A 24940-nucleotide genomic window follows, 5' to 3' on the forward strand; every position below is an offset into this window, starting at 1 on the left:
AGAGAGAGAGAAACTGGATTAAAGGCAGCCAGCAGAGACAGGAGGAAGAGGAGGAGGAGGTGGAGGAGGACCACAGGGAACAGTGTGGAGTGGACTACCTGAGTCCTGCAGAAACAAACCCTTGTGGAAGAACAATAACAGTGACTACAGACTGTGGACGACATCAGCTGGTGAGTACAGGAAACACTTGCACCCACAACCAGCACACGCATTCTGCTCATGTAAAAAACAGCCAAAAAGCTGCTAAACGTGTGTGTATGTCTGCTGTGGGTCTGCTCCACCTCACATCCTTTTACAGCCTGCACACACGTCAAACTCCCACCCTCCACACCCACGGCTGCTCCCACTGTTTGTGCAAAACTACATGTATTTAGCAAAAACATCTAGAACTTCATCATGTACCAGTAAAGTCTAGGAGCCTCTCCAGTGTGTCAGCCTCAGTCAGTTCCAAGAGTTAAACTTGACTCAAAGTTACCATCGAGCTTTGTTTTTGCACTTGGCCACACACCCACGAGGAAGTCACTCATGTCAGATCCTAAATGAGCTGCTAATGCTAACACTGACACACACCAGGAGCAGAAAAACACACACAGCTGAAGATCTGACCAGTGCAAATGCAAGAAAATGACAGAAATAACAGGAAATGGAGATGCGTTCAAGTATTATTTAGTTACTTAGATTAGTTTGTGAGTGGAGGTGACTGTACACTGTAAAAAGTAACTTTATGTCCTTATGTCTCAGCAAAAGGAAAACAAATATTTATGTACATGTGGAGCTGAAAATTCCACTGCATTAGATTTTCTTTTGTCTTTTTTTTTTTTTTTTTTTTTTACAGTTTTTGTCTGTAAAGTTAAAATATTTAGTTTTCTGTTAGTATCCGTAGAAAATAGATTTAATAATTAACAATAATAATAACTAAAAACTAAAGAGATTAATGACTTTTACATCTCAATTTCCTATAAAAAGACACAGAATTGAAGATCTGACCAGTGCAAATGCAAGAAAATGACAGAAATAACAGGAAATGGAGATGCGTTCAAGTATTATTTAGTTACTTAGATTAGTTTGTGAGTGGAGGTGACTGTACACTGTAAAAAGTAACCTCATGTCCTCATGTCTCAGCAAAAGGAAAACAAATATTTATGTACATGTGGAGCTGAAAATTCCGCTGCATTAGATTTTATTTTGCTTCTTTTTACAGTTTTTCAGTAAAGTTAAAATATTTAGTTGTCTGTGCCCTTAGTCTAGATGTAATAATTAACAATAATAATAATAATAATAATAATAATAATAATAATAACTAAAAGCTAAACAGACTAATGACTTTTACATCTCAATTTCATATAAAAACACACACAACTGAAGATCTGATCAATGGAAATGCAAGAAAATGACATAAATAAAATGACATGGAGATGTGTTAAAGTATTATTTAGTTATTTAGATCAGTTTATGAGTGGAGGTGACTGTACACTGTAAAAAGTAACTTCATGTCCTCATGTCTCAGCAAAAGGAAAACAAATATTTATGTACATGTGGAGCTGAATATTTCACTGCATTAGATTTTCTTTTGCCTTTTTTTTTTTTTTTTTTTTTTTTTTACAGTTTTTGTCTGTAAGGTTAAAATATTTAGTTTTCTGTTAGTATCCTTAGAAAATAGATGTAAGAATTAACAATAATAATAACTATAAACTAAACAGACTAATGACTTTTACATCTCAATTTTTTTCTTTTGCTTCTTTTTACAGTTTTTCAGTAAAGTTAAAATATTTAGTTTTCTGTTAGTATCCTTAGAAAATAGATGTAATAATTAACAATAATAATAACTACAAACTAAAGAGACTAATGACTTACATCTCAATTTCCTATAAAAACACACAGAACTGAAGATCTGACCAATGGAAATGCAAGAAAATGAAATCAATAACATGAAATGGAGATGTGTTAAAGTATTATTTAGTTATTTAGATAAGTTTATGAGTGGAGGTGACTGTACACTGTAAAAAAGTAACTTCATGTCCTCATGTCTCAGCAAAAGGAAAACAAATATTTATGTACATGTGGAGCTGAAAATTCCACTGCATTAGATTTTATTTTGCTTCTTTTTTACAATTTTTGTCAGTAAAGTTAAAATATTTAGTTTTCTGTTTGTACTCTTAGAAAATAGATGTAATAATAAAGTATGTTTAGATTAGTTTGTGAGTGGAGGTGAATGTACACTGTAAAAAGTAACTTCATGTCCTCATGTGTCAGCAAAAGGAAAACAAATATTTATGTACATGTGGAGCTGAAAATTCCACTGCATTAGTTTTTCTTGTGCTTCTTTTTACAGTTTTTGTCAGTAAAGTTAAAATATTTAGTTTTCTGTGTGTACCCTTAGAAACTAGATGTAATAATTGACAATAATAATAACTAAAAACTAAACAGACTAATGACTTTTACATCTCAATTTTATCTATATCTGTCTTACTTTATTGTTATTATGTTAATGTTAATAATACTGATTTTTTTTTAGTATGTATGAGGCTATGAGTTCGAAAAGTGATCTGAAAATCCTCACATTTTGGTGTCAGTCATGTTTTTTTTCTTTAATGTTAACAAATGAATCATTAGAGTCGTTGCTAGTTTATTTTCTGTTCTTCTCATTTATTAAATTATAGGATTTCAGCTCATTTTAAATGTTGAATGGATTTATAATAGATGATAAAATGGTTTCAGAGCAGGAAATAGGCTAAAGTTAACTGTTTTAACTAACTAGATAAATGTAGAACTGAGTGTTCTAGTCCAAATAATAAATATCTGAATAAATAAGTCTGGATCATAAAGATTAATCACTGTACTTTCACTCTGGTCTGGTTAAAGTTCACTTGATAATGTTTATTAAAAATCCTGTAGGTGCATGTTTACGAGTCTATCTCTATTGTAATGACTATATTAATGAATGAATGAATGAATGAATGAATGAACGGTGGTTTTTGGGGAGTCTTGTGTAGCGTAACGTCTCCACATTAGAGTTGTACACATGAGGCATAGTGACCGGTCAGGACCCGTGCACAGATATAGACAGTCCCACTCCGGCTGCAGTGTCTGTCTATTTTCATACGGGTGAGTCAACAGCTTGTGGAGCAGCAGATCTCAGTCAACAGCTGAAGCTTAGGTGTGTGTTTGTGTCTATTCACTGCACAATACCACATGTAATCACAGTGCGCTTCGCAAATATCTCACCTGACCTCTCACCTACTGGGCTTTGCAGCTCACCTTTTCTCTCCTGTACTTTTTAGTGTTTTCTGTGTTTATTACGTATTAAACACTTCGCTCCTGGAGTTGTTAGCACTGATACAGAGGGAAATGATAATGTTTTTGTGTGTATTCAGGCCACGCCAACACTGACAAATAGGAAGTTGCTCAATACATCACATTTTGCAACTTCTTCCCAAAGGGCTCAGATTTTGCAAGTGAAATTTATTCATCCTATGTTGAAGTTTTTAATTGAAGCTCATAAATGCAAATTGATGTCAGTATATCAGTGGAAATCATGCACACAACAGCTATATTTTTCGTAATGTATTCATACATGTTATGAGTTATGTTTAATATTAAATCTAACTGACTTTTATACAAATTACCAGAGATAGACCGATGTATCGGCTGGTTGATATATCAGGCTGATGTATTGAGTTTTTTCAATATCATCCATCGACCTTACTTTTTTGAAAGCTAATATTTGATCAGTAGTAAAAATGATATAAGATATTTGATCAGGCACCTGTGTGGGCAGCACTTGAAGTTCAGTAAATGTTAGAAGAATACTATGTGTGCATCTATTAATAATTTCATTAATATTGCTGCATAAAAATCTTAATTGTCTGAGTGTTTCAGTTGTATTTGACAGTCAATGTGCTTTAAAAAAAAAAAAAAAAAAAAAAATTGCTTTAAATATCGGTTGTAGATAATGGCCATCGGCTGACCAAAGTTTTAAAAAATCAGCATCGGCCTTAGAAAGTCTCACATCGGTTGACCTCTACAAATTACCTAATGTACAAAAGATTCATGGATCTTGAACAAGGTTAGGATGAAATGTTTTACATCAGTGTTTTGCCTTTTTTTAATGGTACAAAAGAACTGTTTTGTTATAATCACTACCAGTATGTTTTAATGATCTAAATAGAGTCTGTATTAGAGCTGTGAACATTCACTGTCCTCACAGTTTGGATCAGTTGCAGTTCACTAGTCCATGATCAAATGCACAGCAGTTTCCAGCACATCTCAATGTGTTATGTCCTCATTTTTACCCCTCAGCCAACTTCTGGCAGAAGGCGGTATTGTAATCATTTTGTCGTCTGTCCATCTGTCTCCCTGTCTGTCCATTCAATGACATAATCACATTATCTGAAAAATACATTGACATATGTGCACCAAATATATATACTGTGGATGCATCTTGGCATGGAGCAGAAGCCTAATGAAAAAAAGTCACCGTGACCTACTTTTTCAAGGTCAAATGGCTTTGTGCATTTATCATTTCATTTCATTTATTTTGTTCATGGTTGTGCATTTCATCAGTAAACATCAAGTAAACAAACATGGACACCCCCATGCTCGAAAAGGAGCAGGATGAAGAAAATCTTATATTTCCTGCCCCCTTCTAAATAATAATAACCTTAATGGTTAGCCATGCACAACTAGCTATAAAATCATACTGTATAAAGTCAGACAAACCAACTAAATGCATCCAAAGATAATACAAAATGAATACAAAACCAAGTGCAAAACTACATGTCCAGAAAGTACAAAACATAGGTAAATATAAACCTGATGAAATGATGCAAAAACATTATACCAGTCCAAAATAAGTAAATAAATATGTCACAAGATGCAAAACAAATACGAAGCCAAATGTAAAACTTATAACTGTTCATATAATCTCATTGTTCTTTCTTTATACACTTTTTTCAGTTGGAATATGTTTTTACAGTCCTTCAGCTCATTATAAAGAGAATTCCAGAGTTTAACACCCACCACTGATACACACATCTGCTTCACAGTTGTCCATACACACTGGTGCTTGAAATGACCTTTCCTTCTATGCTCTTCCTTCTCTGAAGTGAAGACAAACAGTTGTTGTAATTTAGCTGGTAGTACTTTACTTTTGGCCTTGAACATAACAAGTAATGTCTGTAACTTAACTAGCTCCTGCCATTTCAATAATCCAGAATTAATAAATAATGCATTCGTGTGTTCCTGATAATCTGTTTTATGAATAATCCTGATAGCTCTATATCTGAGTACTTTGACATAAAAATATAATAAGTTTTACACAAAGACAATCTCATCTAAATTTTAGGGCAGTAACTTTCAACAGAATCTTACACTATATTTGGCTAAGGTTGTTATTAATATTTTATTTTGTGATTTTGAATACAGTGTTAGTGTTTGTAAATAAGAAAGAGTCAAGAATGTAAAAAGGAAATCAGTTTTATCTTGAAAATCAATATCTTTGGAAAAAAAATGCAATTTCTCAGTTTTTTGCTCAAAATTTAGTTTTTTCTTGAAAATGACCAATATTCAAATCCCAAATGAATGAAAATCGAATAAAATAGTTTTTTGTGTTTAAAAGTTGAAGTTCTGTTCTTTCTTTCGATGTATTCAGTGTTCACATCCACCTAACACAACATTTTCAGTGGCCCTTCAAAGATTAGAGAATATGACCAAAAAGGCTGGCGCTGGCTAGCAACTCACTGTAAAATGCTCTGGTGGGGAAAGAGTTAAAAAGTGGGCAGCACATTATGTTTATGTATTACTGCACTTGATCATCATTTAATACAGTCTTTTATTTAGAAAGTGCTTTAAAACCAACAACTACAACTTCATTATATGAAGTGTTTCACCCTTTCAGTACCATTGACGGTGTAGCCCAAGGTCAAATAACCTTAAGTAAAAGCATGTTTAAACAACACTCACCTCAGTGAACCAGTCAGTGCTTGTAAGCCTCTGAAGCACACATGTTTATTGTTTGCTCTCTGGTTCTGCCTGTTGAGGTGTGTTATGTTTAGTGTTAATGTCCTGCCCTGGTCCCCCGGTCTATCCCTAAAAACACAGAGCTGCCCTGAAGGAGGACGGATGACCCACTTACTGACTCACTGTGTGTATGTGCACGGCAGCACATGCACACACTGCTCAGGATCTTTTAGCTGCGTCTTTTTTCCACTGGCCTGAATCCCAGCTGAGCTGTGTCGAAGCATGTTGTCACACCCACAAAATATCACCTGTAATGCAACTGCAGCAACAAAAGCATGCAGTAACACTGTCGACTATAACACAAGAGGAATGTAGTGGGAGAGCGAGCAGAGCTTAGGTAAACACCAGAGTGACGACAGGATTAAACTGAACTTTCCTGCATTGGCTAAGTGGAAGTTAAGTTCCAACAACAACCGTCATCCCTGGAGTTTCATGTCCTACGTGTGGACTAGTGCAGTGTTGTAAGTAACTAAGTAATAATACTTCACTACTGTACTCAGGTATGTTTTGGGAGAATTTGCACTTTACTGAATATCTTTTATTCTGTTTACTTTAACTTTTACTTCACTACATTTCCTAACTCCATTGCACACTTCTACTCCAATATATTTTTAATGCACAGAATCGTTACTTGTTACAAAAAATAAATTAAAGAAAATTTGGTGTTTTCACTGCTTAGATCAGGAGTGTCAAACTCATTTTAGTTCAGGGGCCACATACAGCCTGATATGATATAAAGTGGGCCGGACCAGTAAAATAATATATATAATAGTATAAGAACCTTTGAGTGAAAAAAAATAAAATTCTATAATGAAAATGTTTAAATCTACGAACTGTACTTGAACATAACATGAACAAATTTGAACGACCTGAAAATTCAAAGTGCAATGTTAACAATATTACGCCTTAGTTTATAATTTATATATGTGCATCACAATGTACAGATCACAGTTTATCTACAAATACACAAAACATTTAATGACAGGAAGAATATTTTTAAAATTCCACATATGTCTGTTAGGACATTTCAGGTCATTCACATGTTTTGTAAAAGGCTAGTCTGTAAATGTAAACATTTTTGTGAAATGTAACTTTTTTTTTACACTAAAACAAAGAGAAAAATGAGCAGTTTTCATTATTTATAGGTTATTATGATAGTATTTTACTGGTCTGATCCACTTCAGGTTGAATTGACCTAAAATGATTCTTTGATTGTTAATATCTTGAGTGTAATTTTTGCATTTCACAAATTCATCCCACGGGCCAGATTGAAGCCTTTGATTGGCCGGATTTGGTCCCCGGGCCGCATGTTTGACACCTGTGTCTTAAATTACCAGTGACTGCAACAAAGTCTGGAAACTGATTCGTCATTCGGTCTAATCACGTAATGAACAAGTGCAAACGATGGTTCACACTCAACCTGTTGGCAGTCTGCTGATATGAGCAGCAGCATATTCAAAAGTCTGAGAGCCCTTGGTTGTTATTAACATTTATGTGTACTTTTACTTTTATTACTTGAGTACATTTAATTGTGGATTACTTAATATACTTAAGTACATGTAGAGATTACACATAGAGATTTTAACTTGAGTAGCATTTCAGTTGGTGACTTGACCTTCTACCACTCATTTTTTTATTAGGGTACTTGTATTTCTACTAAAGTGTGACTTTCCAGTACTTTAAACAACCCTGGACTAGTGTTACTAACTAGTACAGTACACCACAGGCATGTTGTCTTGTCATAGTTGTTGGTAAGAGGTGAATCAGGCTGGTTCTTAGAAGGAAAATCGGTTGTATTTTTGGACTATATCCCTGTTAAGCTAAATTAGAAACCCATCCTCTATCATCGGCGTCAGAGAAGAGCTTCAACATGATGCCAAACTTTGCACATAAACCAAACACGTGCATGGAAATAGTTCCTCTGCTCCCATTGGTTTCCAGTGACATTATCAAATCCAGTCTTGGACCACATACGCATATTTTGACAGGTTACAATCACGCCTGGTATTCCCTTTAGCCTTCCTGTATCTGTGTTTATTAGCGTGCAACCAGGAATGGAGGTCAGGAGTATTTTTAGCCAAAGTATTAAAGTCATGTCAAGATATAACAGCTGTGTGTATTTTTATCCTCATGGCAGCAGCAGAAAATGTGTTGCTGACATGTTTTATAGTTCTCTCCCTTTGATTCTCATGTGTTCGGGTTCCTCTGTTTTCTCAAAAGTTGACGTTAGACATTAGATATCAAACCTTTTGTTCTCTGTGTCTTTATTTTCCAGGCCAAGTGTGAGAGATACCAGATATTATTAATACTGCTCATTACCCTACTTTTCTCTGAAATTGTCTGCTGTTTCTCTCCTCTTTGTCTAGTCGATCATGGCGGGTGATATGATCCTGTTGATGCGAGGCTTGGCTAAGCTGAGCCAGGCGGTTATAGAGACCCAGAGCAACACCCTGCGAAGTGGGACAGGTATGTTTATCGTAACTATTTATAGGCTGGTTGATACAGACCGATACCAGAAGGATAGTTTGGAGCAGGATAAAGCAGATAGCAGGTTAACGGGCCAATAATGGGGCTGTAAACTTTATTTATGTATGAATATATAAATAGGTAAGTTGGTCAGTCGATGGATTAACATCATAACCTGATGAATTAGTCATTAAATCTGGAATTAAACATTAAACTGAATTAAAATTTAGGCATCTATATTGTTAAAGTTAAGTGGCCTCTGTATGCATGCATGTGTGTGTGTGTCCAGGGATTCACACAAAATCCAGAAAGAGCTGACTGCTGCAGTTTGGCATACTTATGTATTTTTGGTCAAGGAAGAGACTAGTGAAAACGGCAAGTTGATAGGACCAATATTTTGAGAGATATTAGTAATTTTGGAATACAATACCCTTACAATCATATTGCTATGGCCAGAATGCTTTGGCGGTGACTGCTGGACAAATGCGGTACAGCATACACGAATACACAACAGCATAAAAACTACCACATCTAGAACAACATGCTAGTTAATATATAAGATTTTGCCTCTGAGGAAAAATACCTGATATACCCGCGATCTGGCACCACTTATTTCAGTCATATCACTATGTCCCACTGTGGTTTATTTGGATAAATTCAAATGATTTAAATACCTGAAAGAAAAAATTCTGTACATTCCAGATTTTTGTCCAACAGATCTTATTCACTCTTCACTTGATTCTTTTCAAATTTGACACAGATTTTCTTTACCATTAGGAGAGGTACAGTGCCACGTTTTTATCTATTTTTTCTTTAAAAATTTTAGCTCAGAAAATTTATTCATCTGATTTCTTGAAGACTATTTACCTGATTCAGCAGGCGGCGTGCCATCAGATTGGGAGTTAAGACTGGGGCAGAATAATGTTTGACTGAACTACTCAAAAAGGACAATAGTTTAGTTTAATCTAGTTTACATTTGTCTTTAACCCTTTCATGCATGAATTATGAGAACCTCAGTCAAGATTTTTTTTTCTGGAGTGTTTTTATACCTCCTTAGGCACAAAAAAAAATTACGATTGAGTTTTTTTTTTCATGGAGTTACAAAAATGTCCATGCATTTAATTTTTTAAATAAAGAAATATGTATTTAAAACCCAATATCAGAAAGTAAAATGAAAACAATGAAATAAAAACATTTTTAAGGCTGCTAATTTGATGTTTTCTCACATTTTAACATACTCTAAAGCTAGTTATTACCTCATATAATATGCAAAAAACAAATCTTTTTGTCTAACAAATAACAACTGATTTACACTTAAACATGTTACTGCAGATCAGGTTTATCAAGAACAGCAAAGTTATAGTAATGATATGAATTGCAGTGTATTATGGGATGTTGCGTAAGTGTCCACTGTGTTGGCTCATATGAAACTAAAACAACAAAACCTATGAATATACAAGAGAACAGCTGGAGAAGAACTGTCCACTAGAGTGACCAAAATGCATGAAAGGGTTAATTTAAAATTCAGTCTTAATCTCTGACTAGGCAGGGTATCAGTGAGCAGGAAGGGCAAAGTGTTTTCTACTATTAATGCCAATTATACTAATGATAAAATAATCATTGGTAATAATTCTCTAATAATTTGTTTGATTTTTTTTTTTTTTTTTTTTTTTTTTTTTTCAGTCCCGGGTGTCGGTGCCGCTGTGCAAAGCGTACAGTCGGCCGCTGAGCAAGGCCTCTCTGCAGCCATGATGAAAATGCAGGTGTGTTTGTGTACAAGTCAAACAGAAACAGGTGTTTGTATTCATAGGAAAGTGTGTGAGAGTCAAACGTGTCAACTGTGTATGTATGTGTAAATACTGTGAGTGTTGTTAAAATGTGCATGTGTTTGTCTCTAACCAGGAGCTTTCAGGCCAGGAGCAGACGTCCTCCTCAGAGTCTGACTTTGACTTTCCTCAGGATGACAGGGCGTTCACGGAGTTTAGGGAAGAAGGTGTGGATCCTACGATAGAGGACAAGGATGCAGCTGATCCCAGAGCGGCAGCAGGAGGAAGCAACGCTGGTGGAAAACAGTCGTTATTTGAGGGATACAAAGACCCGAGCAAACAGTTCAGTGGGCAGACCAGATCTTACCACCAGGACTCCAGGTATAAACATGTCCCTTATTCCATAGTCTACTGCACTGTATTATCCCACCCCCGAAGGAGAGGCAAGGGGTATAGTTTTTGGTTCAGTTTCTTTGTTTGTTTGTTAACACTGTAGCAGCAAAACTATTGGTTGAATTCATACCAAATTTGTTTATAGACCAGTGACCCAGAGTAAATCTCATTACATTTTTGGAAAAGTAGCTCAGATTTTTATTTATTTATTTATTTTTATTATTATTATTTTTAAACAATATCTTTATTGAACTTTATATTACACAATTAACAATATACTCAACATAAAGCAAACAATAAGCAACATATTCCCCCCAAATAAATGAATGAAAGCAAAAAAATGAATGAATGAATGAATGAATAAATAAATAAACAAAAATAAGCACAAATAAACAGCATACAGCTCCATAAATCCGCACCATTGTCAAAATTAATTGGTCTCATAACATCTGAGAAACTCAGTTAAAGGTGACCATATTTTCACAAAATCCCCTCCCCTTCCTTTAACAATGTAAGTGAGTCGTTCCAATACAATACAAGATACCATCTCCCTCACCCACGTATGTACTGAGGGTATGTCCATTTTCTTCCAGTATAAGGATTTATTTATTTATTTAAAGTTATACATTTACATAAACATGTACTTAGACAAAAGGAACCACAAAGACAATACAAAAAAAAATTATACAACAAACCTATTAAACACAAAAAAAGACAAATAAAATAAAAAAAAAAAACAAAACCCTCAACAACAAAAAACAACAAGAAGATAAATAATATTATTAACTCCTCTTGACAATGCAGGGCTGATTAAGAGTTAATACAGTGTATATAATATATGTATATTAAATTTTTTATGAATTTTTCAAAAAATTTTTTTCCATTTACTTATAATAGGTAAAATTTCTCATGTCTGTAGCAGCAAAACTATTGGTTGAATTCATACAAAATTTGTTTATAGATTGCCAGACCCAGAATAGATTTCATAACATTTTGGGAAAAGCAGGTCATTTATTTATTTATTTATTTATTTATTTATTTACATAAACATGTACTTAGACATAAGGAACCATAGAGACAATACAAAAAAAAAAAAAATACAACAAACCTATTAAACACAAAAAAAGGCAAATAAAAAAAAAACCACAACAACAAAAAACAACAAGAAAATAAATAATATTATCAACTCCTCTTTACAATGCAGGGCTGATTAAGAGTTAATATAATGTACATAATATATATATTTTAAATTTTTTATGAATTTTTACTTTTTTTTTCCATTTACTTATAATGGGTGAAATTTCACATGTCTGTAGCAGCAAAACTATTGGTTGAATTCATACCAGATTGACTTTATAGATTGCCAGTGACCCAGAATGGATCTCATTACATTTTGGGAACAGTAGGTCAAAGTAAAATTTTTGTATGAATTTTTTAAATCTTCCCATTTACTTATAATGGGCAAAATATGTGCGAGAGGCAGTTTGTTGCGCCTGGCACCACTTGTTACAAATAAAGTGCTAACTACTGTCATGTCTGATACTGTTCTTATTCATTATTCACCTCAGAACTGTTGCTGTTTTGCACTACTGCTGTTATTGTAAATAAACTTATATTCTGTTATAGCTATTTATTCTTATTCTATTCATGGCTTTTTTATTTACAAGGTGAGAGAGAAATGATATCTTAATTCTCTGTATGTCTTGTGCGTCTAGTGAATTGACAAAATAAAAATCTTTGACTCTTTTGAATCTAGTGAACTGTAAAGTTTCTGCAGCCCCTTTCTGTGTAAATAAGAAAGAGTTTTTTCCTTATGTTTAGGAGACACTTCATGGCACACCATCATCTCTACAGCCACAGCTTGAAAAGACATTTGTGGGCACAGATGTACTGTCAGAACTCAGTCCGACAACTCAGGAGCTACCATCAGGATCCGTCCACGGTCGGAGGACTAACAGCCGAAGACATCGAGAAAGCCAGAGAGAGCAAAAGGACTGAGGCTAAACCCCACAAACAGATGGTGAGTCCTCTATCTGTTCCCATTATAAACACACATGCACATAGAAGTAACTGCAGTACAAACTCACCTTCATCTATACACTCAGACACTTAATGTGGATTTAACTTGAATCCTGTGTCTTTAGTTGAGTGAGAGAGCCCGAGAGAGGAAAGTGCCCGTGACCCGGCTCAGCAGATTGGCCAGTTTTGGAGGTAGAGTAAAGCACCTGTTTGATTCTCTGTCTAACTCTAATCTGGTTTATCTGCTGGTTGAAAGGCTGCGCCTGTTGGTGTGTTTGTCTTCCTGTGTTGAAGTGTGCATGTACTTCACCTCTATCTCTGTGTTTACTCCCACAGTAAAACAGTGTTTACAGCTAATGAGCAATAAACTATAAAATAAAACCTATTCCAACTCGAAGACATTAGAACTAAATAGTTTATCCTTTTAACTTTAACAGTGGACTTAAAACAGACAACATTTCTGCATGAAGTTTAAGCAGCACTTTTTTATCCTTGTAAAATAATTCAAAATATTAATTGGCAAAGTTCCAGCTTAGTTCCATAATCTTGAGGCTGTTAATTCCCAGTTCTAAGCTGGGGTCACTGGGTCCAGGACAGCAGGTGGTGTTATGTCATTCCAAAGCATTCCTAACATCTACACAGTCCCTGACAGAAAGACACCATAACTCAAAGAGGTCAAGTCAAACCTGACATGCAACACTGCAATGCAAAGTACAGCACAAAGTACTTAATAGGAGAATTATACAAAAGGCAACAATACAAAGAAGTTAATATGAATATGAGGGATTTATATTTGCAAATATTTTTTAAATGATATTAAAGACTGCCATTATAACAGGCTGCCTAGGTGTTTTCATGTTTTCTTTGACATAAAAGTGTCAAAAAAATATCTTTTTTGCCAGTTCTTTTGCACCTTTGTTTACAGGAAGAACTTAACTTTCAATATCTGGCCATTAATTATCATAATTTTAAATAATTAATGCTTAAAACAGTGTGTCTTAGTAAAAAAGAAAAAAACAGACTTGAGGTTTTTAGCATATTTATTATCAGAAACAACTGTAAATGTCCATGATGAAACTTTTTGAGATTGCAGAAATAAACTTTCCACTTTTTTACATCTGCTCAGACATGCTTTTTGGTCTTGAACATTCAATATCCATATTATGGCTTCATATTTTTGGTTATTTCCAAGTCCATTTAGCCTGTGTGGAAGTCTCTGTAACAGTTCCTTTCTATTCATAATAAAGTTCCACATTGCTGCCATAAAATGTTATATCCTCTTGACACCCAGACTCAGTCCTCTGTAGGGGACAAGAGTTTCACAGCTCTACGTACAAAAGAAATGCTGTCCACTGCAAAGGACGTTCCATAAAAAATTTCATTAAAATAAAAATAGTATCTGCAAAACTGTTGCATAACCAAGACAATTATTTAACGTAAAAAAGCCAAAACATTTACTTTCCTGGGTCTCAGGAGGATACATTGTCGCAAAGCTCAGGATCTCAGCTTTCCGATGCCATTAGATTTTTGTGGCTAGTGCAAATGGTTCAGGAGTTAGAGTAGTTTGACTGCTGTAAAGTGCAACATGCAGTGCCGGAGAGATTGCAGTTGTTAAAGTTAAAATGAAGACTTTTGGTGCAGAGGTGAAAACTATAGATGCTCAAAGTCACTTCTCTATTGTTCACTAGCTAGGTTCACCTCCAGATTTGCGAAAGAAAATGTGACTTTTGCGTGTTTCCATCACTATTGTTACGAGAATATTGAGAGCTGGTTCTTTGTTATCGTGTTTACTCGTTTTATGTACTATTTCATACGGTGACATTCTGCTTGAGCTGCTGAGATTTACAGGAATACAGTGAAACCTAGAGACAGCTGACAACATTTGCACCTGAAAATGAACCCAAACCCGTTGTTTTATCGTCAAAGCCTGTCAAATTCTTGTGTCAACTTGTGCATTTCTCATCTAAACATTATTTTTAGGAAACTTCTGCCTTTCTGTTATCTTCCTCAAAGACCTGGACAGTCGCCAGTGACCAAAAGCATCTACTGATTTGAAGTATTTAATCATTTTTTAAATCACTAATCTGATCATTATATTAAAGCATTTCAGGTAAAATCTAGTGTCTCAGCATTTCAGCAGAATCGGATGTGTTGTAAACACTTGTTTTTATGTTCAGTTAATGATATATTTTGCTGAAGAAGTAATATTTTCTCTATTTTGATATAACCTTTGACTTTTTCATCTGCATAATCAGTAAATTACAGAAGGAAAATACCTGTAAATGCCGAATTGAGGATAATATTGAAATGAAATATGATAAATCGCTTAATAAAGGGCAATTTCATTTGGAAATACCCACAAAAATAGTTGTAATACAGACAGTGAAAATGCAAATAAAAGAGCTGGAAGGGCAGGCATATATTGTATGTATTCTGGCACTAGTCCACTCAGAGGTTTAAACACCAATAAAAAGTATCTTAAAACCATTTCTGAAACTGACATGAAACCAGTGAACTGATTGAAGGGGTGGTGAGCTCCGTGCCCTCCTGGTCCTGGTCAGTACATACTTTATTTACAGTGCGTTACACTTAAATAGCATCCAGGATATGAATATAAAACAAAACTTCCTTCTAATTAGGTCAAGGTAGACTAGCCCTGATGAATGGACTTTGTTGATCAAATAAAAACACGCCTCGATTGTTGACTAAACATTGACAGAAACGTAGAGATAAGCAGATTGATTGGTTTAATTTAATCCTCTGGTTGGACATATTATTGTAGTGTTCTTTGAAACACATAAACACACAGATCTTTAACATGTGTTTTTTTGTTTTTGTACAGTTCTATGTCTTTTAATCTATTCTTGTATTTTATTCTTTTATTTTGTTTTTTTTTTTTATTTATTCTTCTGTACAGCACCTTGGTCCACTGTGGTTGTTTTAAAGCGCTTTACAAATAAAATTGGATTGGGATTGAATGTAAGGAGTGAAACAAAGGTGCAGTTTGTGATATTTGGTGATATCTAGAGGTGAAGGTGGACGTTGCAACCAACTGAGTACCACTCACCCTCACTTATGGTGGCAACAAACACATTTAAAAGTTTTTTGTTTACAGTCAGTGTTTGCTCAGTCTGTTTTTGTCTTTTGACTCTTTGTTCAGAGGATATTAATTCTAATCCACTCTGAAACATAATAGGTGATATTTATTTTCAGTGACACATTATCTGACCTATTATAATACATCAAACAGCTGATTCTAAGATCGGAAAAAATATGTCCGTTCTTATTTTTGTGTGATTTTACATCCTAAGTATTATATACTACACGGACTTAAGATTTAGTGCTCTTATACCTTTCATGGATGAATTATGAGAACCTTAATCAAGATTTTTCTTAAGTGTTTTTATTCCTCTTTAGGTATGAAAAAAACACTGCGACTGATTTTTTTTTTTTTTTTTTTTTATGAACTGATTTTTCATGGAAATGCAAAAAAATCCACTCAGCTGGACACCATGAGTTTAATTTTTGAAGCAAAGAAACATGCATTTACTAATATTCTGTGTGAAAAGTATGAAATATATTTTTTAATCCTGCTAATCGGATGTTTTCACATTTTAACATACTCTAATATTAGTTATTACTCACATTATTGAGATAATATGAAAAAAAAAACCTTTTTGTTAAAAAAAAAAATTAATTACAGTCTCATAACAGTAACAAGGAATTGATTTACACTCAAACATGTTACTGCAAATCAGGTTTATCAAGAACAGCAAAGTTACAGCAATGGTATATTCGCTTTATTGGCTGATATGGAACTAAAACAATAAAATCCATGAATATATAAGATAACAGCTTTGAATAGCTGTCCACTGTAGTGACCACTATGCATGAAAGGGTTAAAAGTTTACTCAACATACCTGCTTTGGTGTTTTGTTTTTATTTTAACCTGATAGTTAATGCCAAAAATCAGAAAAAAATTCAAAAATCTGAAACACGCAAGCAACCAATCAGTCAGATTTTATTTATGTGAAATCTCTAGTTTCCATCGTGGATGTTCAGTGCGCAGGTGTCAAACACGTGGCCCGTGGGTCAAAACCAGCCCGCCAAAGGGTCCAATCCGGCCTGTGGGATGAATTTGTAAAGTGTGCAATACACTACTATTACACTGAAGATATTGGTGTCAAACTCATTTTACTTCAGGTTCCACATACACACCAATGTGATCTCAAGTAAAATACTATCATAATAACCTATAAATAATGACTCCAAATTTCCTTCTTTAATGTGAAATAAATAGTATTACATTATGTCTATAAATAATGACAACTCCACATTTTTATCTCTGTTTTAGCTCAAAAAATAATATTAAATTATGAAAATATTTCCATTAACAAACTGTCCTTTAACAATAAAATGTGAATAACTTGAACAAATATTAACCTGAAATGTTTAAAGAAAATTAAGTGCAATTTTAACAGTATTCTGCCTGTTAACTAAATGTTTTGTACCTTTGTAGATCCGATTCATAATGCACTTGTATATGTGTAATATTGGTGTAATATTGTTAAAATTGCACTTATTTTTCTTAAGGAATGTCTTTTTTTCAGGTTTTTCACTTTTTTGTTTGAATCATTTGTAGATTTTTTTTTGTCACTATTTAGTGTTATTTTGTTGCACTAAAACAAAGAGAAAACTTTGAAGTTGTCATTATTTATAGGCTATAGTGCTTTTATTTTACTGGTCTGGTCTACTTGTATGGAAGACTGAACCTGTCATATTGAAAAATATATACAGAAATATAAAAATGGCTTGACAAGTTCATTTCTGTACCATTTATTTATCTATTTTGTCCTTATTTAATTGTTATCCCTGCATTTGTTTTTGCATCACTTTCTATTTACATTTTCGTCAGTATTCCCCCTTTCTGCATTTTCTTCCTCTATTTATTTCTGCCTTGCTTTCTATTTACATTTTCTTCATACTCCATATAGAAATAAATAGGCTTGTAGAAATAAATAGAGGAAGAAAATGCAAAAGGGGGGAATACTGAAGAGGTAAATACGACTATGAATAAAAAAAAAGACAATAAATTCATAAGATGTCAGATGAAAATAAAATATAGAAATAAACAAGAAAATAGATAAAGAAAATGTAAATAGAAAGCAACACAGAAATAAATGCAGGAATAAAAATTAAATAAGGAAAAATATAAATAAGGACAAAATAGATAAATAAATGGTACGGAAACAAACTTATCAAGCCATTTTTATATTTCTGTATATATTTTTAATATGGCAGGTTCAGTCCTCCATACACTGGAGATGAAATATGGTGAATGTGACCCCTGAAAGTAAATTTAACACCCTCGGTTCAGTGTAAAGCTTATTCAAATGATTAAAATGCGAAGTGAAAAGCTCTCGAACATCCTCAGATTGAGCTGAGGTGCTGCTTCTACACAAGCAACAAGCGTTTATAGATCAGCAGCTCATGGTGCCATTGCAGATGGATGATGGATAAGGTAACAGGTGGAAGGAAGTTGACCAGAGAGGCCAGAAGCACACGGTGAAAAAGAACAGAACGTAACGTAAGCCAAGAACGGCGACCCGTATTAGTCGGCTAAAATACCAACACAAATATACTCAGCAAAAGTTTGCAGAAGCTCGTAGTCAGCATGTCCTCTGAGGTGCATATACGCTAGAATGGGACTCAAGGTCGACTTGATTCTGCACGTCGATATCTCAGAAGGTGTCAAAGTCAGGGAGGGACGGCAGTGGAGAAACGTGAGGGAGGGGCTTAGCGGACCTGCCATTAACAGGCTTTTTTTTTTTTAAACGCTCCAAACACAGGTGGATGACTCCAAACGCCACGTGTGAATGCGCCCAAGATGGATTGACCGCTGTCGACACAACCTTGTTAGTTGACTTAGGAGTCACTTTATTTTAAGGTTTTACTGACAGGAGCATGCATCAGTTTAATGTTATGATCTCAAATAAGGAACTGGAATTGTCTGTTACAGGTTGTCCATCTCACGCAGCAGCCGTTCTGTAAACACAAATGACTGACAGACACATGTGCCGGTGCTTGTCGGTCAGACTCGGATAGAAACGGTGATGTCTTTTGGCTTGGAGTTACATGACGCTCCCTCTCACACTGAGATCATACACTGCCCAGCCAAAAAAAACAAGTCATACATACAATATTTGACTGCACCACCTTTGGTTTTGATTACAGGAGACATTCACTGTCACATCTTTTTTACCACATAATGTTTACATAGTGTCACAATAAGGTTATAAGGCATTACAGTTTGATTATTATTGATGGAGAATGGGACCGCTGCATCAGGTCTTCATCGCGTCCCAAATTAGAGTCTGGACTTTATGGTGGCTAATCCATGTGTGAAAGTGATGTCTCATTGTGTCACACGCCTGATGATCCTGATCAGTCCTGTCATTGTCCAATCTGTTTGACATCAGAGACATGAGGCGACTTACTGCATCAGTTAGACTTAAATAACCTGTTATAGCTGAACAGGCACGTGCACTGACATTTTGGTGGGCAGGTGCTCAAGCCAAAAAAAATGGGCATAATAATCAAGAGTGACTGACAGAATCTCTATAAAGCTGACAACACATTACACACATTTTTTTTTACTGTTTTCTGACAGAGTTAAAACATAAACATTACATTAGTAATATACCACAGTACACAGTCGTGGAAAAATTATTAGACCATCAGAAGTCATTAAACACAATGGATATGCAATCAAGTACTAACTCTTGTGTGTATCATGTGACTCAAACAGACAGAAAAGAAAACATGGAATGTCTAAAAGCACTGTTTTTGTCAGTACAATGCCATAGATATTGATGTAAGAACTAAGTGATTTTGGTTATTATCAAGAAAACATGGAAAATGGATAGATATCAACTCTGAAGTTAAACTCTAATGAACTATTTTTGTTGTTATCATTATATTTGTCCAAACAAATGTACCTTTAATTGTACCAGGCATTAAAATGAACAAGAAACTGAATAAAATAAAGGGTGGTCTAATAATTTTTTCTGCGACTATACCTCACCAGACTGTCATGTAGCTCAACTTAAGGCCTCCCTTCATTTCAATTATTACAATTTTAAATTAAACAAACTAGTGAACTTGTCTAATCTGTAGAACAGTATAACTGTCTTTAAATTCTCTTCCTGTCTGTCACTATGCCTGCCTGCTTGCCAGTATCTCTCTTCCTCTCTCTCTTAAATAAACATGACAAACGCCAGTAAATAGCTGAAAAAGGCTTTTAACCTCCTAAGGGCTGGCCCTATGGGTTTTCTGTTCACATTTGCAGACAAGAGTTTCACAACTTTATACAAAAAAAAGAGAAGAAAACTGTCCACCACAAAGGACATTCCATAAAAAAAAAACTGCCTCTGAAAAAACTGTTGCATCATGATATTTCCAATATAGGCACTTATTTAATAAAAAACAAAAAAAGCTTGTACTTTGCTGACATTTCCTGGGTCTTAGGAGGTTAAATTACAGATTTTGTGATTTTTTTGTTTGTTTGTTAGTTTGTTTGTTTTTTAGGAAACATTGGGCTGGTAGCAGCCAGCCCTGTCTGATATCAAAACACATTTGGGGGGAATTGAGGACAGAGAGAGTATTTTTTATTCTTAAATATTGATGAATGAAGAAACAATTGGGTACCAGCAGATAAGGCACTTTTCTCATCCAGGGCAAAAGGGCAGTGGCCATGGCTCAGGAGGTAGAGTGGGTCGTCCAATAACCGAAGGGTTGGCGGTTCCTTGGGTAAGACCCTTCACCCACCTTGCCTTCACACTGGTGTATGAATGCGTATGAATATTCGGTGGTTCTCAGAGGGGCCGTTTGGTGCGAAGTGGCAGCCACGCTTCCATCAGCCTTCCCCAGGACAGCTGTGAATACAAATGTACACTCAACAAAAATATAAACGCACCACTTTTGTTTTTGCTCCCATTTTTCATGAGCTGAACTCAAAGATCTAAAATTTTTTCTATGTACACAAAAGGCCTATTTCTCTCAAATATTGTTCATAAATTTGTCTAAATCTGTGTTAGTGAGCACTTCTCCTTTGTCCTTTGCTGAGATAATCCATCCACCTCACAGGTGTGGCAGATCAAGATGCTGATTAGACAGCAGGATTATTGCACAGGTGTGATTTAGGCTGGCCACAATAAAAGGCCACTCTAAAATGTGCAGTTTTACTGTATTGGGTGGTCCAGGGGGGTCAGAAAACCAGTCAGTATTTGGTGTGACCACCATTTTCCTCGCACAGTCTTCTTCATGAATTCTCTGAAACAGCTTTGGAGATGGCTTATGGTAGAGAAATGAACATTCAATTCACAGGCAAAAGCTCTGCTGGAGATTCCTGAAGTCAGCATGCCGATTTCATATTCCCTCAAAACTTGTGACATCTGTGGTATTGTGCTGTGTGATAAAACTGCACATTTTGGAGTGGCCTTTTATTGTGGCCAGCCTAAGGCACACCTGTGCAAAAATCATGCTGTCTAATCAGCATCTTGATATGCCACACCTGTGAGGTGGATGGATTATCTCAGCAAAGAAGAAGTGTTCACTAACACAAATTTAGACAGATTTGTGAACAATATTTGAGAGAAATAAACCTTGTGTGTACACAGAAAAAGTTTTAGATCTTTGAGTTCAGCTCATGACAAATGGGAGCAAAAACAAAAGTGGTGCGTTTATATTTTTGTTGAGTGTAGTTTAAAACCACCAGAGTGAGAATGTGGATCAATAATATAAAGTGCTTTGGGTACCTTAAAAAGTGCTACAAATCTAATCATTTATTTATTTATTTATTTATTTATACTACTACTACTACTTCTACTACTAGGGGTCTATTTGTGCACATGCCTGCAGCTTAAACATTATTCACCACTGTAGTGCTTATCCATGGATGGAACTGAACTATTTGCGTAGTTACATTCAGTGAATGCCTCCTGTAATCAGAACCAAAGGTGGTGCAATAAAATATTGCATGTGTGACATTTTTTTTGGCTGGGCAGTGTACATGAGCATTGTTACTCAAGTGTGTATTGAAAATTCCCACTAAAGCAGGAAGTGAAACTGCAAACTGACTGAACACTCTCTAAGGATAGAGAAAACAACACATAACCTCACACATTTCCTCCAGTAGTGTTTTTTACTGTGTTTTTGTTGTGTGTTTTTATTGTGAGATGACGCTTTTTTAAGTCAATGAGGAAATGTTCAGTCAAATTTTGCAAGCCATAAGCACACTTTGTCTTGATTTCCATCTACTGTTGCATCTCACAGCTCTCGCCTCAGAGTTTGCTGGTGAACTGATTATGTAACGCTGAGTTATGTAAGGCAGACGCTGAGCTCAGAGGAACTCTCCTCCAAACTGCCTCCAACTCGTGCAGGCTTGCTTTTTTTTTTTTTTTTTCTTTTTTTTTTCTTTTTTTTTTTGGTATCCATTCAAATATCCACTGTGTCAGAATAAGTTTCCAGAGGATTACATATTTCAGACTTATAATTGCTGCAGGATTAGACAACCAGTATCATATTCATATACCCGCTTATATCGTTGTGCTCATTTATATCACCCTGTGACTCAGAGCTTAATAAAGTGCTTATCTTATCTCTGTTTGTTTTGTCTTGTGTTTAATATTGTATGTGGTGTTAGGATGGAACTGAAATACCACCATGTCCTTGTGAAGTATTTTTTTCAGTCAGCTGTTGCATTAACTGAATGATAATAATATGACTGAGCATTTCACAGCAACATACTGTGACTTTTATAGTTTAGGGTTATTAATGTAACAAAATAAAAAAAAAAATAGATGTAAAAACTGACTATTATGGAATGTTTTATCCAGTTTTGTAACCACAAACATATAGGACTATATAGGAAGTGTGTATAGGGATTGTCATTGGAATCCCCTTGTTTATAATATAATGTATGGGGATTAGTGGCCGATATGTCTGGTAGTCTGTTATCATTTAGTTTCCAGACAATAACTGCAAAACCATTAAGTATTTGTCCTGTAAACTTGAAGTGTTGAAGTGTTCCTATTTGTTCCCACCCTGCCTGTTTCTCCATCCATCTTGTCCACCTGCCATCACTCGGTTTCAGCTGACATTTAGGGTTATGCTGTCCTCTGTTTGCTCCCGCTTGTCTTTGCCAGTTTATTTCATACACAAGCCAAGTGTTTTAGGTGGATAATAACTCTAATAATTCAGATGGATGGAAAACATACAGCGTGTCTGTGTTGTCAAACTGTCCACCATGGTGGCAAAAGTGATAATTGTTATTCTGTTTTTTTGTAATTGTGTATCATGCATGTGTTTTATATACTTTTGACTTTGTATGGCTGCTACCTTGGTCAGGTCTCCCTTGCAAAAGAGATTTCTATCTCAATGGGACTTCCTGTTTAAATAAAAGTAAATAAATAAAAAAGTCAGTGTCATATTTGGGATTATTCTGAGTCTTATAGAAATTATTATTGTGATGCTTTTAAATCTCACCCATTATTCACAATTATAAATGAAATTAAGATGTTTCTTTAAAAAAAAAAAAAAAAAAGAAAAAAAAAATTAGCAAACTAGATCACAAACTACATGTGAAACTGAAAACACAGCCATAATGAAAATAAAAGATAACGAAAAACTGTAGACTCATTTTAACCCTGCTTGGTTTGGTTATATACTGTATATACACTGAATAAATCCCTCTCAGTTTGATATTAGATGCAATTTTAGGTTTTCTTGTCCACCGAGCACACATACCAGGGTTCGTAGGGGTGCTTGACATCCTTAAAAATGCTTGAATGTCTTTCTTTTTTTTTTTTTCTTTTTTTAAATTCTCTTTTTATTGAAAGAAGTTAGGTTTTTACAAACACTGAAAAATTTGACAGGTACACAAAAACTATATACATCCAGAGAGTGGGTGTAAGAAAAACAAAAATGAAAATACTTGAAATTCAATGTTGTCTTTTCAATGTCTGAAAAGTGCTTGAATTTTAGTTTAAGTGCTTGACAGTGTTTGCAATTCTACCTCTGTGATGTGATTTTTTTTTTTTATTTTAATATTAACTCAAGCCAAAGCTACGTACAGAGAGGAGGTGGTACCTTTAGAAAAATAAAACTTTGTCAAAAAAAATACTAGTATTTGCTCTCAGGTGCAAATGTGTCTGAAGAACCCCAAGTGGCTTCCCTTTTTGGGTTCTCCTTTAATTTTTAAATTTCTTGCTATTATGAAACATAATTTTAGATGTTTATAGCATAATATAATGTACATCATTGTGATAAAAAGTGACAAAAATAGTCAGGAGTATATGTATTCCTGTAGATATGTATTTTACACCAGCAATAAGGTGCTGTTCTGTGAAAAATTTGAAAATGTCTCTTGAAAGTGCTTGAAAAGTGCTTGAATTTGACCTTGAAAAATGTGTGCGAACCCTGACATATAATATATTTCTCCTCTTTTGTCTGTGTTTGTTGCTGCTGCAGGTCTGGCCGTCGGTTTGGGAATCGGAGCATTGGCAGAAGTCGCCAAGAAAACCATCAGACACAATGGTACATAGAGAACACACACACACACACACACACATTACAGTTACATCAACATTTCTTACCATCCATCTTGGAATTGACATTGACATTCCCCTTGAACCCACAGTTGTGTCTGTTTGTCTTCTCCATTAAACCAAAATCTCCAGTACATTTCACTGTCTCTCTAACACATTTCATTCCTGTGGTCCAGATCTGGATGTGGATTCAGATTTTTTTTTTTTTTTTTTTTTTTATATCATTCACCATCTCATTTCCCTCATGTACTCGCTCAGTGCTGCCCTGAGTGAATTCATCACAGGAATTAATAGCACAGTGGATATAAATGAAGAGAGGGTCTGTGGTGTCTGATTGTTTATTGGCATAGAATATAAGTTCAAGGTTCCAGGCATCTTTATTATCTCTGAGGGGCAGTTTGATGTACAGCCAGCAGTAAATATAGTGGCGACACAGTGTTTCATCACTGTCGGATACTAAATCATATGAAAGTGGTTCTATGGTTCCATCACTGAGATTAGTTTTTCTTTGTAAATGCATTATTTTTAGTTTCACTTCACACAAAGTTGAATATCAGTTGGTTTAAAATCTCCAACTGTCAGATTAAATGCTTTTGTCTGTGACTCTTATGTTTGAACCTATTCTGTATTGTGTGGAATGTGATTGTTTTAAAAACCTTAAAGGTCAAACCA

General features: G+C 34.9%; 1 protein-coding gene across 2 annotated transcripts in view; it reads left to right on the plus strand.

Moving 5' to 3' along the window:
• Positions 1–24940, plus strand: part of LOC115414809 (atypical kinase COQ8A, mitochondrial-like) — a 42558-nt gene continuing 17618 nt past the window's right edge. The window contains exons 1-7 of one of the 2 annotated variants that reach the window (XM_030128150.1): positions 1–170; positions 8385–8484; positions 10168–10247; positions 10387–10631; positions 12465–12663; positions 12788–12854; positions 24192–24257. In XM_030128150.1, coding sequence (XP_029984010.1) covers positions 8391–8484; positions 10168–10247; positions 10387–10631; positions 12465–12663; positions 12788–12854; positions 24192–24257 — 751 coding nt within the window. In that variant the 5' untranslated portion in view covers positions 1–170; positions 8385–8390. Of the gene's footprint in view, positions 171–6341; positions 6480–8384; positions 8485–10167; positions 10248–10386; positions 10632–12464; positions 12664–12787; positions 12855–24191; positions 24258–24940 lie in introns of those variants that run through there. The other variant, XM_030128151.1, reaches the window with a different exon arrangement.

The sequence above is a fragment of the Sphaeramia orbicularis genome, chromosome 24, assembly GCF_902148855.1.
Source record: "Sphaeramia orbicularis chromosome 24, fSphaOr1.1, whole genome shotgun sequence".
In the NCBI taxonomy this organism is placed as follows: Eukaryota; Metazoa; Chordata; class Actinopteri; order Kurtiformes; family Apogonidae; genus Sphaeramia; species Sphaeramia orbicularis.